The 16,892-nt window shown below is 44.7% G+C and overlaps 2 protein-coding genes across 6 annotated transcripts in view; one reads left to right on the forward strand and one right to left on the reverse strand.

Annotated features, from left to right (window-relative positions):
• Nucleotides 1–7,192, reverse strand: part of gatad2b (GATA zinc finger domain containing 2B) — a 33,736-nt gene extending 26,544 nt beyond the window's left edge. Inside the window, exons 1-2 of one of the 4 annotated variants that reach the window (XM_037473398.2) lie at nucleotides 6,618–7,189; nucleotides 6,170–6,525 (exon numbers count right to left, since the gene is read on the reverse strand). The gene's annotated coding sequence lies outside the window, so the exon portion shown is untranslated. The other 3 variants (XM_037473399.2, XM_037473397.2, XM_037473400.2) reach the window with 3 other exon arrangements.
• A 2,425-nt stretch (nucleotides 7,193–9,617) lies between these two features.
• Nucleotides 9,618–14,438, forward strand: LOC119218790 (gonadotropin-releasing hormone II receptor-like). 2 transcript variants are annotated; one of them, XM_037473481.2, is made up of 4 exons: nucleotides 9,618–9,949; nucleotides 10,634–11,150; nucleotides 12,120–12,321; nucleotides 12,888–14,438. In XM_037473481.2, exons 2-4 carry the CDS (start codon nucleotides 10,635–10,637, stop codon nucleotides 13,301–13,303), a joined length of 1,134 nt encoding a protein of 377 aa, XP_037329378.1. In that variant the 5' UTR covers nucleotides 9,618–9,949; nucleotide 10,634; the 3' UTR covers nucleotides 13,304–14,438. The 2 variants fall into 2 exon arrangements, with proteins under 2 accessions (XP_037329378.1, XP_037329377.1); XM_037473480.2 differs by having other exon boundaries at nucleotides 9,618–11,150.
• The last annotated feature ends 2,454 nt before the right edge of the window (nucleotides 14,439–16,892 follow it).

Here is a 16,892-nt window from a genome sequence, read left to right on the forward strand (position 1 = left end):
GAGGCAAAGATTGTACTCCTAACATTACCACATTTATCTTCTAGTAGCTAATAAACGGTCTGAGGGTGGGCGGGTCGTCCTTCAAAAAGGATTGTCGATTTGACCCCAGGCTCCGCTAGTGTCCATGTCAATGGGCACTTTCCCCTAAAAAACAAGTCTGACATCACTGAGGATGCAGATTAGAACTGCAGAATGTGTGTGCACCTCATCCGCAAAAGGGTAGCAGTAATGAAATGTCCTGATCACGAATGAAAATAGTGACTTGTATGCTAAAGGGCCCAAATGCAGGTTCAGACAGGCGGACTGGGGTGACCTTGTGATGTAACAATGATTATTCACCATCACGTGACAGAGTAATGCCCACTCTCTCTTTTGATACAGTAAGCACACACAGCGCTTCTTCCTGTGCATTGGTCACACACCACGCATCAATTAGCGCCCAGTTAAAGGGTACCACACACACCCACTCTTTCCAACAGCCGATTATGTAAACCCAAAAGGTGATGCATACAGACTCCAAGGTCTTCACATACGTTAGTAATCAATACTTAGCTTCAAATTTTATAAAAAATTATGCAATTCCATATATAGGTCACATGATAATCGTGTGCATAAGGATCGAAAGTTAACATAACAATCAAAAAGACAACTTTTACAAATTAGTTATGGGGTCTTGGGTACCCTAATCTAAATCATAATCCAATTATTTTGCACATTAGTCTCGAGAGTTAATGAATTTGAATCAAAAAGACCAGATTGAACGTTCCATTCAAGTTCTGTAGTTTGATTTCCCCTGTAACTCAAGATATTGTAATAAAGTAGCAAAATATGCTTAGATTCTCCATGTCAGATCAACACTGAATGTCCCCTTGAGGTTTATGGCCCTTCAGTGACTTATTTTTAGTCGGCAGCAATCAAGTAGTTGTTAAGCTTTCTTTGAACTTTTTTCATTTCAATATCCAAGTGAGTTTTTGCCAGGTGGTTCCAGTACTCCGAACCAATGCCACATCAAAAAGGACACTAGCAGGGTGGGAGATCTGAATCAAGGAGACCCTGTTCTACAATATAACCTTTTTTCCACATGCTACAACAATGTGACAATATAGTAGGGCTGCAACAACGAATCGATGAAATCAATGTTTGAGTATTAAAAGAAAGTTGCGCGCACCGCGCAGAGCTGAGAAAAAAAAGTTGAGCGCTTCGCGCAGCAGAACAGAGAAGAAAAAAAGCTCTGCCCAGCAGAGCATTGCTAAGAAAAATAAATAAAAAAGAGCAGAGCTGAGGTAGAGGAAAGACCATCGGAGAGACCCGTAATACTGTTCTGAAACATGCGGAGGAAGAGAAACCAATGCGACCTAAATCCTCCCAGGTATAGATATATTTCACACTGAAATGGGGGAGGGGGTGCTAGCAGTTTTCTTAGCAGCGCCAGTCTCATCTTTTTCCGTTGTAATTGCCACGCTTGACTTCAAGGTGTAACCTTTATTATTGTTTGGTCTGAAACGGCACGCCCAGTGACGGATGGTGTAGCAATATTGTTTTCCGGGTGGAAATCGGGAGAAAGGTCGGTCCGGGAGATTTTCGGGAGGGCCTTTCAAATTCGGGAGAGTTGACATGTCTGATTGCAAGATATGCAAAAGCGACATGGCCTGGCACGGGAGCACCACGGCGATGATTCAGCACCTTAAACGGAAACACGTCGGTAAAATCTAATCTAAATATTTTTTTGTGCCTAATATATTTAATTTGGCAGCTGTAAATGCATGCGATGTGTGTATGTTTTTTGTGTTAGTCCATTTTATTTGCTTACTTGGGGATGTTCAAGGAGCAATCTGTTTGTGCACTAATTGTTTTGCACTGTCAGTTCTATTTTTCAATAAAGGGTTGGAATTTAATGTTTTTAAATTTTTTATTTTTTTTATCCGATTCATCGATTAATCGAACAAATAATCGGTAGTTGCAGCTCTACAATATAGTGCAAAAATGAGAACAGAAGCTGTATGATTTGATGTTGTGATGACTGTTCACTATACAGTTGGGGTGTAAATGTATGTGTGTGAGAGCTGTCTGTAATGTCCTCATCAGTCACCATTTTGACTTTTAAGACGGTGTAAAAACAAAAGATTGATCACGGTGCACACTGGAGGCGCGCTTATTGTACGTTATGTTAACTCTGGTGCTCTGTGCCCTGCTGCTGCAAGCGCCACACACACGTATTCATGTCAACGTGGAACTGCATGTGTGGAAAAGGAACAAGAACAAAGATTTTTTTTTTTAATGTTAAAATTTGTTTTTAATTGCACATTTTTTCAAGTTCAAAAAATGAAAGAATTTAATACCTGGGTTAGGGTTGTAAAATATATTTTCCAAAAAGAGCAGAGGGATATTATGGGGTCCTAGAAAGAGGAAAGATGAGGAGTTGGTGAGATACAGGTTCGATCCCTGTAACCAATCAGTTGTTGGCATGCAGAGTACTCCACGCTTGCAATGTAGATGAAGGAAATCAAATGGTTTAGGATTTGTTCGTCTTGGAAAATATGTTTCACCTTGTTTTTTCCATCCCAGGCTTTGGCAGGTCGACCCTAGATAACAGAGTTGCATTTATGTGTAAAACACAATCTCTTCTCCACATCACTGGCTACAGGATTTTATTTTGTCTTTTTGAATTATTATTTGTAGCTCTTCGATTCAAGCACATTTCAAAAATTGCACAGGCCTCTTTCACACTCGAGGCTTTACAATTCGATTTGCTGGACCTGCCAGTGAGATGTTGGCTCAGGATTCAGGTGATGCTGTTGAGACACTTGACACTCCTTTTGGGCCGTAGCCATCCAAACCAGTGGTCCAACCTTCGTTTGCCTCACGGACCATTTTCATGTTGGACAATATAACGGATTGGTCTTGAATTGTTGTTGAGTTAAGAAACAAGAAGTGTTAAGAAAATGAGAGTTTGAGAAAGTACTTAAGACTCCACTATTTTTACATCTCCATGCAGCCGGACCATCACTGCGTGGTTGATGGAAACGCGGTCCAAGAGATTTGTGAGATTTTTTAGGCTGTCTTTATGTAGCCGGAACGACCATGTGGGCCATTTAGAGCAATGAAGCAGGTCCTCTGGCTAATAAAGACCACATCGTCACACTCATCCCCATGTTTGGATTCAGGTAATCACTGTAAGCTCTGTCAGCGTGTTTGTGGATTAACACGTGAGCTGCTAGCCACCAATTCAAACGTCCCCATGTCGGTGGCTGTGGTCGTCAGGGGATCTAAAACCGTGCTGACACAAGGCCCGTTGTTTTCCTCCAGGATGCTGTGGTACACCCTTTTGTGCTGTGGCGTCTGCCTGCCGTCTTTTAGACAAGCATAAAAGTTCAAACGTAGTTATAGTAATAATGTAACGACGCGTCTCGTCTAATCAGGGCCTATGAATGTTTGCAGTTCTGTCGTTCACTTATTGATCATATAGCTTCAGCTTCCCTGGTCCTACTTCAATCAAAAGATGGGAAGTTTGATATCTAGATCTGCGATTCACCACGTCGGTGTTTGTGTGAATGTTAGTCACTGACAGACAGGTATCTGCATGGTAGCTCCTCTCATCAGTGTATGAATGGGTGAATAAGGACTTGTTATAAAGGAGAAGAGATAAACAAGTTAGGGCTGCACAATTGAATTTTAATCGTGATCACGATTTCGGCTGCCACAATTAAATGAGCATGATTGTCAGTTTAAAATGTGTGCTTTGCTACATATCAAATCAAGCGCTTCCTCACCCAACAGTCGAGTTGGGTCTGCAGTGGACCCCGATGATAGTACAAGAGTAGAGAGACACACATGAGAGCAGGGGGCAGACTACATGGTGAGAAAGGTAAATCAAATGTGAGGATCAGAAGGAGAGAAGCTAGTCTCTCACAGGATCATCATCGGTTGTCTGGAAGTTTTTTGGATATAGGGCAAGTGATGTTGACCAAGAAAAAAAAGCAGTGTGTGAAAGTTGTGTATGCTCCGCATGGCAACACTACCAACTTGTTTAACCACTCAAAAAACATTTAAATTAGCTGGAATGTAGCCCATCATGAAAGTGAAAGCGATGCGCTCTGTTGATTGAATTTGCGGGGAAAAGGTGTTTTTATTTATTTATTGGTACCAACTCCTTGTGGGAGATGCCCTGTGAGAAGGACCAGTCTGATGCAAAGGTGTGCACTTCAGCCACGATGTGGAAGCAGTGTTGTTCATTTAGACTGAGATAAAAAGATGTTGTCCCCAAAATGAATGAATAATGGTAATGAATAATGGGGATCTTGATTTTTGGCCATAACTGTGCAGCACTAATACAAGTACAGTCCAATTATCATGTACCAAGTAAGTGATGCAAGCAAAAATACATCAATTATTAGACATCTTTTTTTTACTTGGATTTGTTGACATCTGGAATGGGTGTCTTGAGTACTGTTTGGTCCACCACTAATACACTTCATTCTTTCAACGGACAAATGTCCCCTTTATCACACATCCTTAAGCAGTCCTCACAATAAAACGATCAATTGATTCCTGATCAAAGGCGTTGCAGTGTTTCTCGTACCATTTTATTGGCGGGGGGGTTATTTCTTCAATGAATATCCGCTCATTTGTCACAATCACCATTATCAATACTTGGGATGTGGTAGCTCTACACACCATAGACATAAAATAGGAGCACAACCAGCTTAAAATAGCCCCACGAGACATTAGGGTGTCCTGGTCCACAGGTTAAAAACTAAACCAATCCGAATCGCCATTGTTTCACCGGTTAAATGATGATTAAAAACATCACACCCTAATTGCATTGCACATTCATAAGAAGCAGCGGCACACTGCGCCTGAGGTACTGCACGCTATTGCTGGAAATAGGATGAGGAAGGACTCCATCATTGAGAATACTACAGTTCATTCACACTCTCCAACAGCAGGGACCTTTCATTCATACGGACCCACTTCCACAATGGGAGTGGAGGGCTGAGTGGATCAAGGTCTGCCAACTGTTCTATACAAGCGAAGGCTGTGGGGCTACGTTCCATCCGCACTGGTTCGAAGTCACTCGAGTGCTCCGCTGTGGAAAGATGCTGCACGAATAATGCTCACCTCCAATGAAACAACCAGCTGGTACAAAGTGGAGGGGGCAGGTTTCCTGTCAAGAAGTGGGAAAATGTTGTCCCTACAATGCTCATTGCTTGGGACTTCTATCATCTACAGCTGGGGTACATGCCACAAGTACACTAGGTGCTTCCTGGGACATCAAATCACACAGATTAAGCACATTCCGTGGAACATTGTGTGGTGGAGGAAGGTAACAATAACATCATTTGAGCCCAAAATGCAGTCCCAAAGACGTGTCTCCATCTGCGTGTGACTCATGGGCATCCGGAGGAGAGACCGTGTGTGACAAACAGAGCCAACAAATCCGGAATACTGCAGAATAATAAGCAGCACACATTAAATATTGATTGCAGTCTGTATCGCCATGTCCACACATCCACCTCCGTGAATCCGCAGCGAAGCCTTGCACCGACACAGCCGACCACTGCCAGGCCAGGCAGCCATTTAGGTGCATATGGAGCCCGTTGAGTAAATGGCTGATGCATTTAGAATTTTCCTACCTAATTGCGGAGAGGCATCAGCGACCCGGCCTCCTGCACGGGCGTTCCAAATCGGCCACTTCCTACTTTTAGATTCGATAAAACCCGTTCGGAACACGTCGCGTATCCCCGGGGCTCGTTAGAACAGCGTGAACTGGAGTATGTGGAGGAGCCTGGCTCTTTCTCCACTCGGTGATAACCCCCAGAGACTCCGGATCAAACAATGAAACGGATTGGAGGCATTCCGATCAAGGTTTCCATCACAATGCCACCACAATGCCTCAAGTAACACTTCGCTTTTTGTCAAAACACAAGCAGTGGGCGAGGATTCTGACATTTAAATGCGAATGAGCATTTCGAGGGGACGGCTACTGGTCGCCAACATGTCAGCCCGCATCAATAAATAGCGACGCGAAGCCGCTCTATTGTCTGTCGGCGTTTCCACCGGCAGGGAAACGACACAACAACTGGCCGCCCGGCCGCGACGTGAATCCCGCTGCTGCCATTTCAAAACACCTCCCGCCGGAGCCAGGCCTCGCTCACATCCTCGGACTCACCTGGGTCTCCTTCCCGCCTCGGTGTGTACCGTCTCCGGGTTCACGGTCCGGTTCTTTAGCGCCTCTTCACCACCAGTCCCCGGCACCGGTAGGCAGCACTGAGCTGCTGATTGGGCCTCGGCACGCGTTCACCCCCCCCGGTGCAGCCAGACGCACTACTCGTTGGTCTAACACACGCTCCGTGACGGCTAGACAGACCGCTGATTGGCTGTTTGTTTCCCCAGCAGACCCAGACAGACCGCCGATTGGTCCGCTGGCACGCTTCGCTGGAGCACTAAAGTCTAAGATTGGTCACTTGTTTCCGCGGTGAAGACAGGGGGGCATGTGATTGGTTTGTAGTATGTTGTTGTCTGGGTCTGGGTAGAAAGCCATGTTAGAAAACAATGTGTTCTTCTCATTCACTAACGTAACTCTCGCTCTAAAAGCTTTCAACACGAGTACTCGTTACCTTGTTTGGAGTCAAAGGTTGCGAGAAGGCTGGTTTCTACAATTCCAATACCGGTGTTTCGCACGACGAGAAAAAAACGATCGTTGACAGCAGTGCGGATGCCAGCTGAGAAACGTCATTAGTCCAATCCAAACGGAGGCATACCGCGTGTCTGTCCCACCAGATGTCCCCACAAAGGGAAGTCTTCAGCCCGGCTCTGTGCCACGGTCCACAACACGATCCCTGAACACATTTGCTCACAACTCACAATCCCGTGCAGGTCTGTGTCGGCTACAACGGGGAACCACGTGACCAACTTGACGTCTCACTGTGGCTGGTGTGACTCTATTGTCAATGATCTCATTTAAAGACACGGGCCTCTGTCTTGAAGTGTATTGGTGCAGATGGACATGAATGTGTATTCGCGTAGTTGTGACCACTTGCGGAGAGACGATACGTAGCCGATCCACTAAGCGTGTTGACCCTGATGTTATTGATCATCTTTACTCGGTTCGCTGTAGGACAGCCGTAGGCATCCTTTGCTCTCTGCTCCTCAGTCCAACATGTCTTACACGAGGACCAACATCATCCAGAGCTTCTTTTTGTCCCGCAGTTAGAACGAATCCACCCAGAGACGCAATCACGCTCTGGAATATAACGACTGTAACGACGCTGGTTTCAGGCAGGAGACAATGAATGAAGTTAGATGTTGATGGTAGCAGCTGTTCATGTTGGAGACTGTTCCCTCTAGTGGTGAACTTCGCTTACAGTAAAACAAGATTCATTGTGTTGCTGTTTCATCCTGTATTCAAATGTATTGGTCATTTTATGATATGGCTCTTTAATCATATTATATAAGACCTATGGTACTCTTATGATCCATGTTGGGAGTCGTTATACATTCTTTTTCATTTCGACTGAGCAGGATAACCCACTCACTATGAACCTTGCTTTTCCTGGGACCCCTATATAATTATATTTCAAAAAGACAAAGTAAAATATGAATGACATCTAACAGGAGGGGGGCAGTGTCCATATTAAAAACTTGTCAAGGTGACCCTTATTTGTAACTAAGTCTGGGAATTACCCTGCAACTACTAGGTCTAGGTCAAAGGTTATATTGCCGATGTATATTTTGTATATACTGTAAGTTACCGGGCATAGGTAAATAATTAAATATTTAATTTTGGCTTTACTGAGCTGAACACGTTGGATAAATGTTTGTATTGATTGATGTATTGACATAATATGTGAACATAGACCGTTGCTAATAGAGTAAAGCAGAGCAAGGATATAAGGGACAGCATCTGTACCATATATGGAGACGTGGAGAAGCTGCAGGCGGGCCCAGCGCAAGGGATGCTCCACACTGTGCATAAGAGTCCTGTGGAATCAATAGATACCCGACTATAAGGTGCACTTAAAATCCTTTTTTTTCTCAAAAAACGACAGTGCGCCTTATAATCCGGAGCGCCATATATATGGATCAATTGGTTGATAAAATATCGGATAGACTCAACTTTAGCCTGAAATAGGCACACCTTAACCATGATTGGTTACATTTAATTTTAAATCAAATATATTTTGCATAACCTCAGAGTTTTACAAATCTGTGCACAAATGACTTCCTCTGTCCCATAAGCCTCTCGTTGGCAAGAAAAAACGCCCCCCAAAAAATTGGGAGCAAAAAAAGAAGAAACCTACAGATAAAGAGGTGCTTCCATAGATATCATGTGTGCAAAATGAATAACATAGCAACTCAATTATTCTTCCTTCCTTGTCTGTTTTGTTTTCTCCTCCTTCCTGCCCTTTTTTGGTTGGGACGATTTTGAGTTTTGACGATTAAAGTCCTTTTATTTTTCATCAATACTCCGCATCTCAGTCCTTCCTCTTTGCCCACGCACCCCCCCCCCCCGTACAGAATGACGCCACCTCAGCAGGACTCAGCGGAGTGGGGTCCACAGGACCCGTTCTGGCGGCCCTTCCCGGATACCGACCCCTACATCAACCGTCTCCTGATGGTCACTGCTCGGCCCTGGGCCGCCTTCGACCAGGTAGCAGAGTCGCAAAAGCCCACGCCCATAGCCCAGGCTCCAAGACCCACGCCCCCGGCTCCCAGACCCCCGGCTCCAAGACCCACGACCCCAGCCTCGGCTCCAAGACCCGCCCCCAGTCCTGATCGTGACCCCTCCCTCCCGCCCTCTTGGGAACGCCTGAAAGTCGGTCCTTGAAGGGGGGGTGGGGTCAGGGGTTGGGCCGGAGCCGCAGACTTTTTTTGTCTGTTTTGTTTTCTCCTCCTTCCTGCCTTTTTTTGGTTGGAGCGATTTTGATTTTGAGTTTTGACTATTAAAGTTCTTTTATTTTTCATCAATACTCCGCATCTGAGTCCACGCACCCCCTGTACTGACACCAACAAATCGCTCTGTGGAGATATGAGGGTCTAGTTTTGTGTTTAGTACTGTCCCAAGTGTTTTGAAAATTTGACCCCACAACTTCTTTAACGATTGTCAGATATTGGATTACCGATATCTGACAATCTGGGATTTTCTTTCCCATGTCTGTCTCAAATGAGAGGCCTGATCCGGGTTAAGGGAGTCAATGAAACCATAGATAATTGACAGTCCTGCAAAATGAGTCTCCATTGTGATAAAAGTCCCTGATTTAACACAAGCCTTTGTCGCGCCAGGGGAGATAGACACTTATGGTGAGAATAAGTAGTTTCCAAAGACCGGGGCCAGAGTGGGGGGTTCATTCAGCCAAAAATGTTTGCGGAATTTTTTCATTTTCAAATTTTGAAAAAATTAGTTACTATTGGGGGAGAGGGGACAGAAACAGTTATGACTTTAAGAATTGTTTCTAGGATTTCTTTGTAAGATAGCTCTTTCACAAAGAAAAGTCAAACCGTAACACATTTCTGTAAAAGATAATGAAAGGACACAAACACCTTGAAAACTCTACTGGAATCTCTTGTGTATCTGAGACATCTCTCGCTCTCCTAATATGTAAAACAAGAAGTTGCCCTTGAATTGGAAGTCCCCCGGATGTCTCTCTGTCACTCAGGTACCCACCACTGCGACACCCCCACGTCACGCGCCTTAATTGTCGCCATTGATGCTGGTGGCCCCTTCTTCACGCGGTGTAGTACCTCCACTGCACAAGGCAGTGCGTGTGTGCGTGCATGTGTATCTTTGTGTGCAGGGTGGCTGATGGAGCAGTGGAGTCGTTGATGTATCAGAAAGTGGAAGCGGCGCAGGACAAAGAGCTGCAGGCGAAGCGACGCATCAGCACGCTGGAGAGCTCCGCCGCGCGCCTCTCCCCATCGACCAGCAGCGGCGGACCGCGCTCCTCTCCAGGTGAGAACGCTTCACAGGACTGAGCTGTGCATCTCCATAGGCTTTAGTGGGTTTAAGTCAATATCACTGTGTGCAGGCCGGGCGCGTGAGGGCGCGTCTCCCCCATTATGCAGTGGAATCATCAGGGGCTGGCAGAACGTGCAGAACGAAGTGTTAGAAAGAGGAGAAGTCCACTTAGACTGTTTTACTAACACAAGACAGGAGACTTATGTTTGGATGCGTTACCATGTCCGTCGTGTCGGGATACATACCTGGACAGTAAAGAATATTGCGCTGTTTGGTGCAGCAACACATGAAGAGCTGCAGTGATCCACCACCAGAGGGCGCCACCTCGCCACATTCCACTAATGAGGTTATAAATAGAAGCATTCAAGTGCAAATTAGTTTTCTGGAGTAGTCATTGGCTTCCATGGATTAGATAAGTACAAAAACACACTTTCAGATGACGTCAGAAGTATACGAATTAGCTGCAAGACCTTGAACTGGTGAAATAAGGAGGAATCCTCATCATGTAGCGTACAAGAAGTAGAAAGGCATGTAACATCAGTTTTGTCTTTGTGAAGAATGTAAAATGGAAAAAAATGCCAGACTTTCTGGGGTTTGAAGAAACATTAGATGGCTCCTCATCGGGCATGTGTACTGGCTATATTTTTTGCGGTCAAACGTTTTGTCCCTCTGTCTCAGGATGACAGGCAACTTGTCTCTGTGGGTATCCACACCTGCCTTCTCCCTGCTGAACACGTCTGCTCCACCCTCCCTTGGACCCTGGGAGGCTCCGTCCTTTACAGTGGCCGCCCGCTGCCGTGTAGCAGCCACCCTTGTGCTGTTTGTCTTTGCTGCTGGCAGTAACCTGTCGGTCCTGATCAGTGTGTGCTGGGGGCGGGGTTATCGCCTGGCAGCACACCTACGCCCGCTCATTGCCAGTTTGGCCTCCGCTGATCTCATGATGACCTTTTTGGTGATGCCGCTGGACGCCATATGGAATATTACAGTGCAGTGGTATGCTGGGGATTTCATGTGTAAGCTGCTGTGTTTCCTCAAGCTTTTTGCCATGCACTCAGCTGCATTCATACTCGTGGTAGTAAGTCTGGACCGCTATCGGGCCATCCTCCATCCTCTGGATTCTCTGGATGCGGGGCTCAGGAACAGACGCATGCTGCTGGTGGCTTGGACCCTGAGCCTGCTGCTGGCATCTCCACAGGTACAGTAGGTTCTAGGTTACACACTAGGGCAGTGCTGAATGTCGGCACATATGAGTAATACTAGGTTGGATTCTCAATGAGGCAATGACCATCAAACAGTGCCACACGGATTGGACACACATTGTCAATCATAACACAAAAAAAATAGAAAAACAAAAAGTATATCCCCTCCTCCGGGCCACTAGCCAACGATAACCTATCTGGGACATCGGCTCCAGGTGTGTCTCTTCCCACACCTGATTGCCCCAGGGAGTGGGTGAATGTAGATGTCTTCACCTACTCTGCCTATTAGCTGTAACAGTAGTTTGATGCAACCAACGTTGATTAAATTACATTACATGTCATTTGATCAAAGTAGCACTGTTTATGACCGACGCACTCCTACAGGAACGCTTCTGGACAATTCAATCTCAAACTGGGTGTATTTGAAGCCTGAGAAACAAAAGTGTATCATCAGTTCAGCTGTATGGTCAATTCAATAATGATATGCCAACATGAGGCTCATTTAAATACTTGCATTAAACAACGTCTAATCAACATTGGTTGCCTAAAGTGACAGTGATTGAGCCTATGGCCCACTCATAGAAGTGTTTTATATTCTACAGTATTATGATCCGGGGGTCTGTCAAGTGACAGAGAAGCCCATTTGACGGCTAGTTCTCCTTGAGCTACAGCTGACAGATTGAGTCATGACAAGCTGGTCCACACAGAGTATGAGGGCAGGCAACACCAGGAAGGGGATTTCAAGTGGCCCTCTTTGACATCACTGTCATTATCCCAATATTCACCCAAAGCACTGGCACCAGCACCAGAGTTACTAACCAACCTTATGGACACGGTCCATAAGGCAATGTTGGCCAATGGGTTTGATATATACAAATATAAGACACATTTTGTGTAATGGAAATAAAATTGTATTTCTTTCTTTCTATTCCATCTTAATTTATTTCCACTCTCTTAACGCTCAGCTGTTCATCTTTCGGGCGATTAAAGCCAACGGAGCGGACTTCATTCAGTGTGTCACCCATGGAAGTTTCCAGTATCCCTGGCAGAAGACAGCGTACAATATGTTTCACTTTGTGACACTGTATGTCTTCCCCCTACTCGTCATGACCTTCTGCTACACCCGCATCCTCACCAAGATCAATGGGCAAATGCACAAGGGAAAAGGTGTGTGACACTTGAAACACAATCTGAGAACACGTACACACACAACAATGCAATACAATTAAGGATGACATTGTTACAGGTCATTCTAGTAAGGTTAGCATCATGGCATAGATCAAATGAGTTTATGTTTAACTTACATCTGTGCACTTTCTTTTAATTTTACATCTCTGCGTTGGCTGTCTCAGTGATGCTTTATTCTCTTTGATTGGACTCCTAATATTGCTTGTTGAACTGTTTATTTCTTACTAGTGATTAGTATTTGATTGTATGTGTTTTGTCCTCCTTTCTGATTTAGTATAGTAATCAGTTTATAACTGCAGGTTCAAATTTCTGTTAATAGAAAAAGGGATTTGTAGTTGATTGTTAGGACGTGAGATGGGGCTTATTTTGTTCATTTAATAGCGTAGTAACACGTAAAAGTTCCCAGGAGACCAGCTTGTCCCTCTTTGGTGACAGCTTATGGGGATCCTTTTAACAATAAACTATAAAAGTAAGTATACACTTTTACGACATGGATGCTTTTTCTTCTACTATTTGAGTTTTTGTCCATGTTTTTGTCTGTTCAGATGGTGAGCACTGCCTGAGACGCAGTGGAACTGACATGATATCCAAAGCCCGGATTAGGACCCTAAAGATGACCATTGTGATTGTGAGCTCCTTTGTAATCTGTTGGACTCCCTACTACCTCTTAGGAATCTGGTACTGGTTCCAACCAGACATTATCCAGCACACACCTGAGTACGTGCACCACATACTGTTTGTATTTGGCAACCTGAACACATGCTGTGACCCAGTCATCTACAGTTTCTACACACCGTCTTTCCGGGCCGACATTGCTGACGTGGTGGCGTGCTGCCGTGGTCGCCAAATCAACAATGCCTCCCCCAGCTCTGTGGACCGTCTGTCCGGAGCGAGAGCTGGAGTTGCTATGGAAATGGAGTCCGATCTGAGCTCAAACCCACACAGTGGGAACCCTTTTTAAAAAGTGGGGATGTCACTCGCTGCCCTAGTGCACGTTTAATGCTCATCCATGATGGAAGCTGAACAATTAAGTCTTTTCTGGAACTGTTTTGAACTGTGGGACCCCTCAGTCCTGAGTTCGGTCCACAAACACAAATAAGCGGTTGCTATGTATGCAGATCATCAAATTTGTTATTTGTATTTAACAATGTTTTGCATGTGACGCGCAACATTGTTATTTGTGCAAAAAGATGTGAAATATGTATATCATATATGCTCAGAGAGCAGTCCTGCCTGTCACATAAGGGTTCTGAATAGCTTGCCTTATTTATAAATGTTGATATATTTGTGTGTTTAAAATTAATTAATTAATCAGTTATGTTCACCTCTCTATATGGTGACAGGTGAACAAATCTTTCAGATTATCTGTGTGTTTTGTATAAATGAAAGCTTTAAAACTTGCATGGAATTGTCATGTTTGGACAGAAATAAATACAGCATGTGCCCTTACAGGGGCTCCAACACTTAATATGACTAAATAATCTGACCTCAAAGGTCCTCTTAGTAGCCGTTTTAGAGCCTTTAACTGTGTCTCAGGAACTTTATCAGTAAATTTATCTTGATAGATTTAGTCCTGGTGATGAATCAGGCTTTTACCCGAGAGACCTAGTCCAGTTGTCCAGTATACTCTCCTCCTTTCTCCTCCTCTCGTACCCAGTTTTCTAGCCTAGTTTGCTAGTACCCAGTCTCTCCAGTTCCTCTTCCTTCAGTCTGTAAAACAGTGTATTTTTGAGTGATGCAGTGATCGAAAAGTGGCAGGTGGCCTGTTCCGATCTCAGTACGGCATGTTCCTTTTTCAGAACGGCATAAACTTATCTCAGTACGGCATGTAGTGGCACGGATCCTTAATCCCGCCTCCTCCCGTAATTGTTTTTTTTTGAGAAATTAGCACAACACTGCAACTTAAAATTAGCACAGCATCTTTAATAAAGTGATGTCTTTTTTTATATTTGCAATTTCGTTCTTTGGCTCAATCTGAGGCTTTAGAGTGAAGATAAAAGGGTTTCTGTATTTGCTCATACAGCCTGAAACTAGTCATTTGACCAATGTTTGGTTAACCTATCGCAGCCAGTCTGTCTAATAAATGGTAACAAATGGTGTGTCTACGTACTCTGACTCATTTCATTAAGCCTCACTGATAAATGGGTTCTGAGTTTAATTGTCTTAGTTATATATCATACATGTCGTATTGTTTCAGAGTTGCAATATCATTCTGAACCACGTCTGAGTCTGTGTTTTTTCCCTCTTGATCTCATGAAAACGTGTGTTTTGAATACGACTAATACTACCAAATATCATATAACATAATATGAAATTACAAATATCATAAACATAAGATCACATTAACACAATATAACACATACCATAATTTCTAACTGCAGTTTGGGGGATGATGCAGTCGGCATGACCCTGTCTCCCTGCTGCCACCATTCGACCTCTGCAGCTCATCCAGAATGCAGCAGCGCGACTGGTCTTCAACCTTCCTAAATTGTCCCACACTTCTCTCTTCACTGGTTACCAGTGGCTGCCTGCATCCAGTTCAAAACAATGGTTCTCACATATGCTGTGAATAGATGGGGTCCAGTCTACATCCAGGACATGGTGAAACCCTCCATCCCAACCCGCACACTCCGCTCTGCATCAAGCTGCTTGTTCCTCCCTCTATGATAGAAAAGCACTCGACCAGATCACGACTCTTTGCTTTCTGGCTCCCAGATGGTGGAATGAGCTATCTGATGACATCAGGACCAGAGAGAGACTTTACATCTTCCTGCACAAACCAAAAACACACCTCTTGAGACTTTACCTTGACTAAAACCACTAACAAATTGTAGCACTTAAATTGTACTTATAATGGCTCTTGTCTATAACATGTTGTAAATCAACTTATTTGATGAAATTGCATTTTTTTGGTTCTTGTTGTTCTGAGTCTGTATTCCTACGGTTGAAATGCACTGTGGTGGCGGGCGTGGTTTTGGCTCGGCTGCAGAGGAGAAAGAGGGGGAGTGGCTCAGGAAACGACGCCAGGTGGGAACAATCATAATCAGGTAGAGCCTGATTGTGCCTGTGCTTAAAAACCCCAGTAGGAGAGAGACAAAAGAGCGGGGCCAACGGGACTGAACGTCACGAGCGAGAGACCGTGAGCGAGAGGCATCAGCGAGCGACATCAGCGATTAGAACAAACAACAATAAAAATACAACTCATAACCAACCGTGCAGTCTTCTTCCTTTCCGTAACCCCTCCCTCAGAACCCAGACTTGTTACATGCACTTAGTGTAAGTCTCCTTGGATAAAAGCGTCAGCTAAATGTAATGTAACATGGGACTGCACGACATGCAGCATCACATTGAGTCCCCAGGGACATATGCACAGGTGTGTGGACCTCAGCTCTGCGTTCAAAACCAATCATCTCAGGGTTACTGGAACCCAAAGTCTTCCAGCTCACTGTGCCAATCCCCATTTGTCAGTAGGTAAACAACTTCCTGACAGACGGTACGCAGTAACCAAGGCTGGGAAAAATCACCTAAAGGACCTGGACTATCAGCACTGGCGCTCCCCAGGAATGTGTGCTCTCCTCACCGCTCTTCTCCCTTTACAACAACAAACAACAAGAGAGGAACAATCTCAAACAGTTTAACAAGAGCCGTCTAACACCCCCCCCCGCCCCCTCCTCACCATACTGAATGTGTCAACGGGGACATAGGCCAAGGAGACAAACAGAAAGGATTTTGTGCAAATGTGCCTGTTTTGTCTTTCCAAAACTCAGGTGATTGATTCCAGGAGCAGCCGTCCCCAGATTGGAGATCTGGCCTCACCCACTCGTCAGTGGCTGTACCTGGATTCCTACCCCTCGGAAGGATATATAAGTGATTACATTTGTTGTGGTTCACGCTCTCTGGTGTCCTGTGTGAGCGCGAGCGGTGGTTCTGTGTCTTTGTTCTGTGTTAGTGTGATTAGCACATTTTCAGTTGTGTATTTAGCTGTCTTTTTGTTCCCTGGGAAAAGGGGAAGCACCTTGGGAGTGTGTAGGAAAGCTGGCCATGGGCCTACACCACCCGTAGTCATCCTCCTGTCTAGAAACACTAGGCAAGACCTGGGCGGACCACCCCTCTGTATTTTGGTTAGTGAGCTGTGCTAGTGCTCAAAGCTAGGTTAGTGGGGGGTGTTTCAGGTCAGGTAGGCAAGAGGGACTGTTTTGTTTCGTTCCATCCAGCCCCTTTTCCCAAGCAACCTGTATTTTTTTTAATAAACATTTCTTTTTACGGGTTATATGTGTTCTGATCGTCAGTGCACCTACACACACCGCACCTTTTTCATCCTTGCTGCATTGAGGTCATGAGCGGCGGGTCGTTGCGTTCCCTCCCTCAAGAGGCAACGTAACAGCCAGTAACACAAAGTTGTTAAATGATATAAATATTTAATCTAAATGTGGTAAATATTACATGTTATATATTAATGCTAAATCTAACATGCAACATTTTAAAAACGGAGCACCATAAAGTACTTGACACTTTGCTACAAACATCATCTGTCTGTGCGGTATACTGTC

This window comes from Pungitius pungitius, chromosome 17 (assembly GCF_949316345.1).
Source record: "Pungitius pungitius chromosome 17, fPunPun2.1, whole genome shotgun sequence".
Lineage (NCBI taxonomy): Eukaryota > Metazoa > Chordata > Actinopteri > Perciformes > Gasterosteidae > Pungitius > Pungitius pungitius.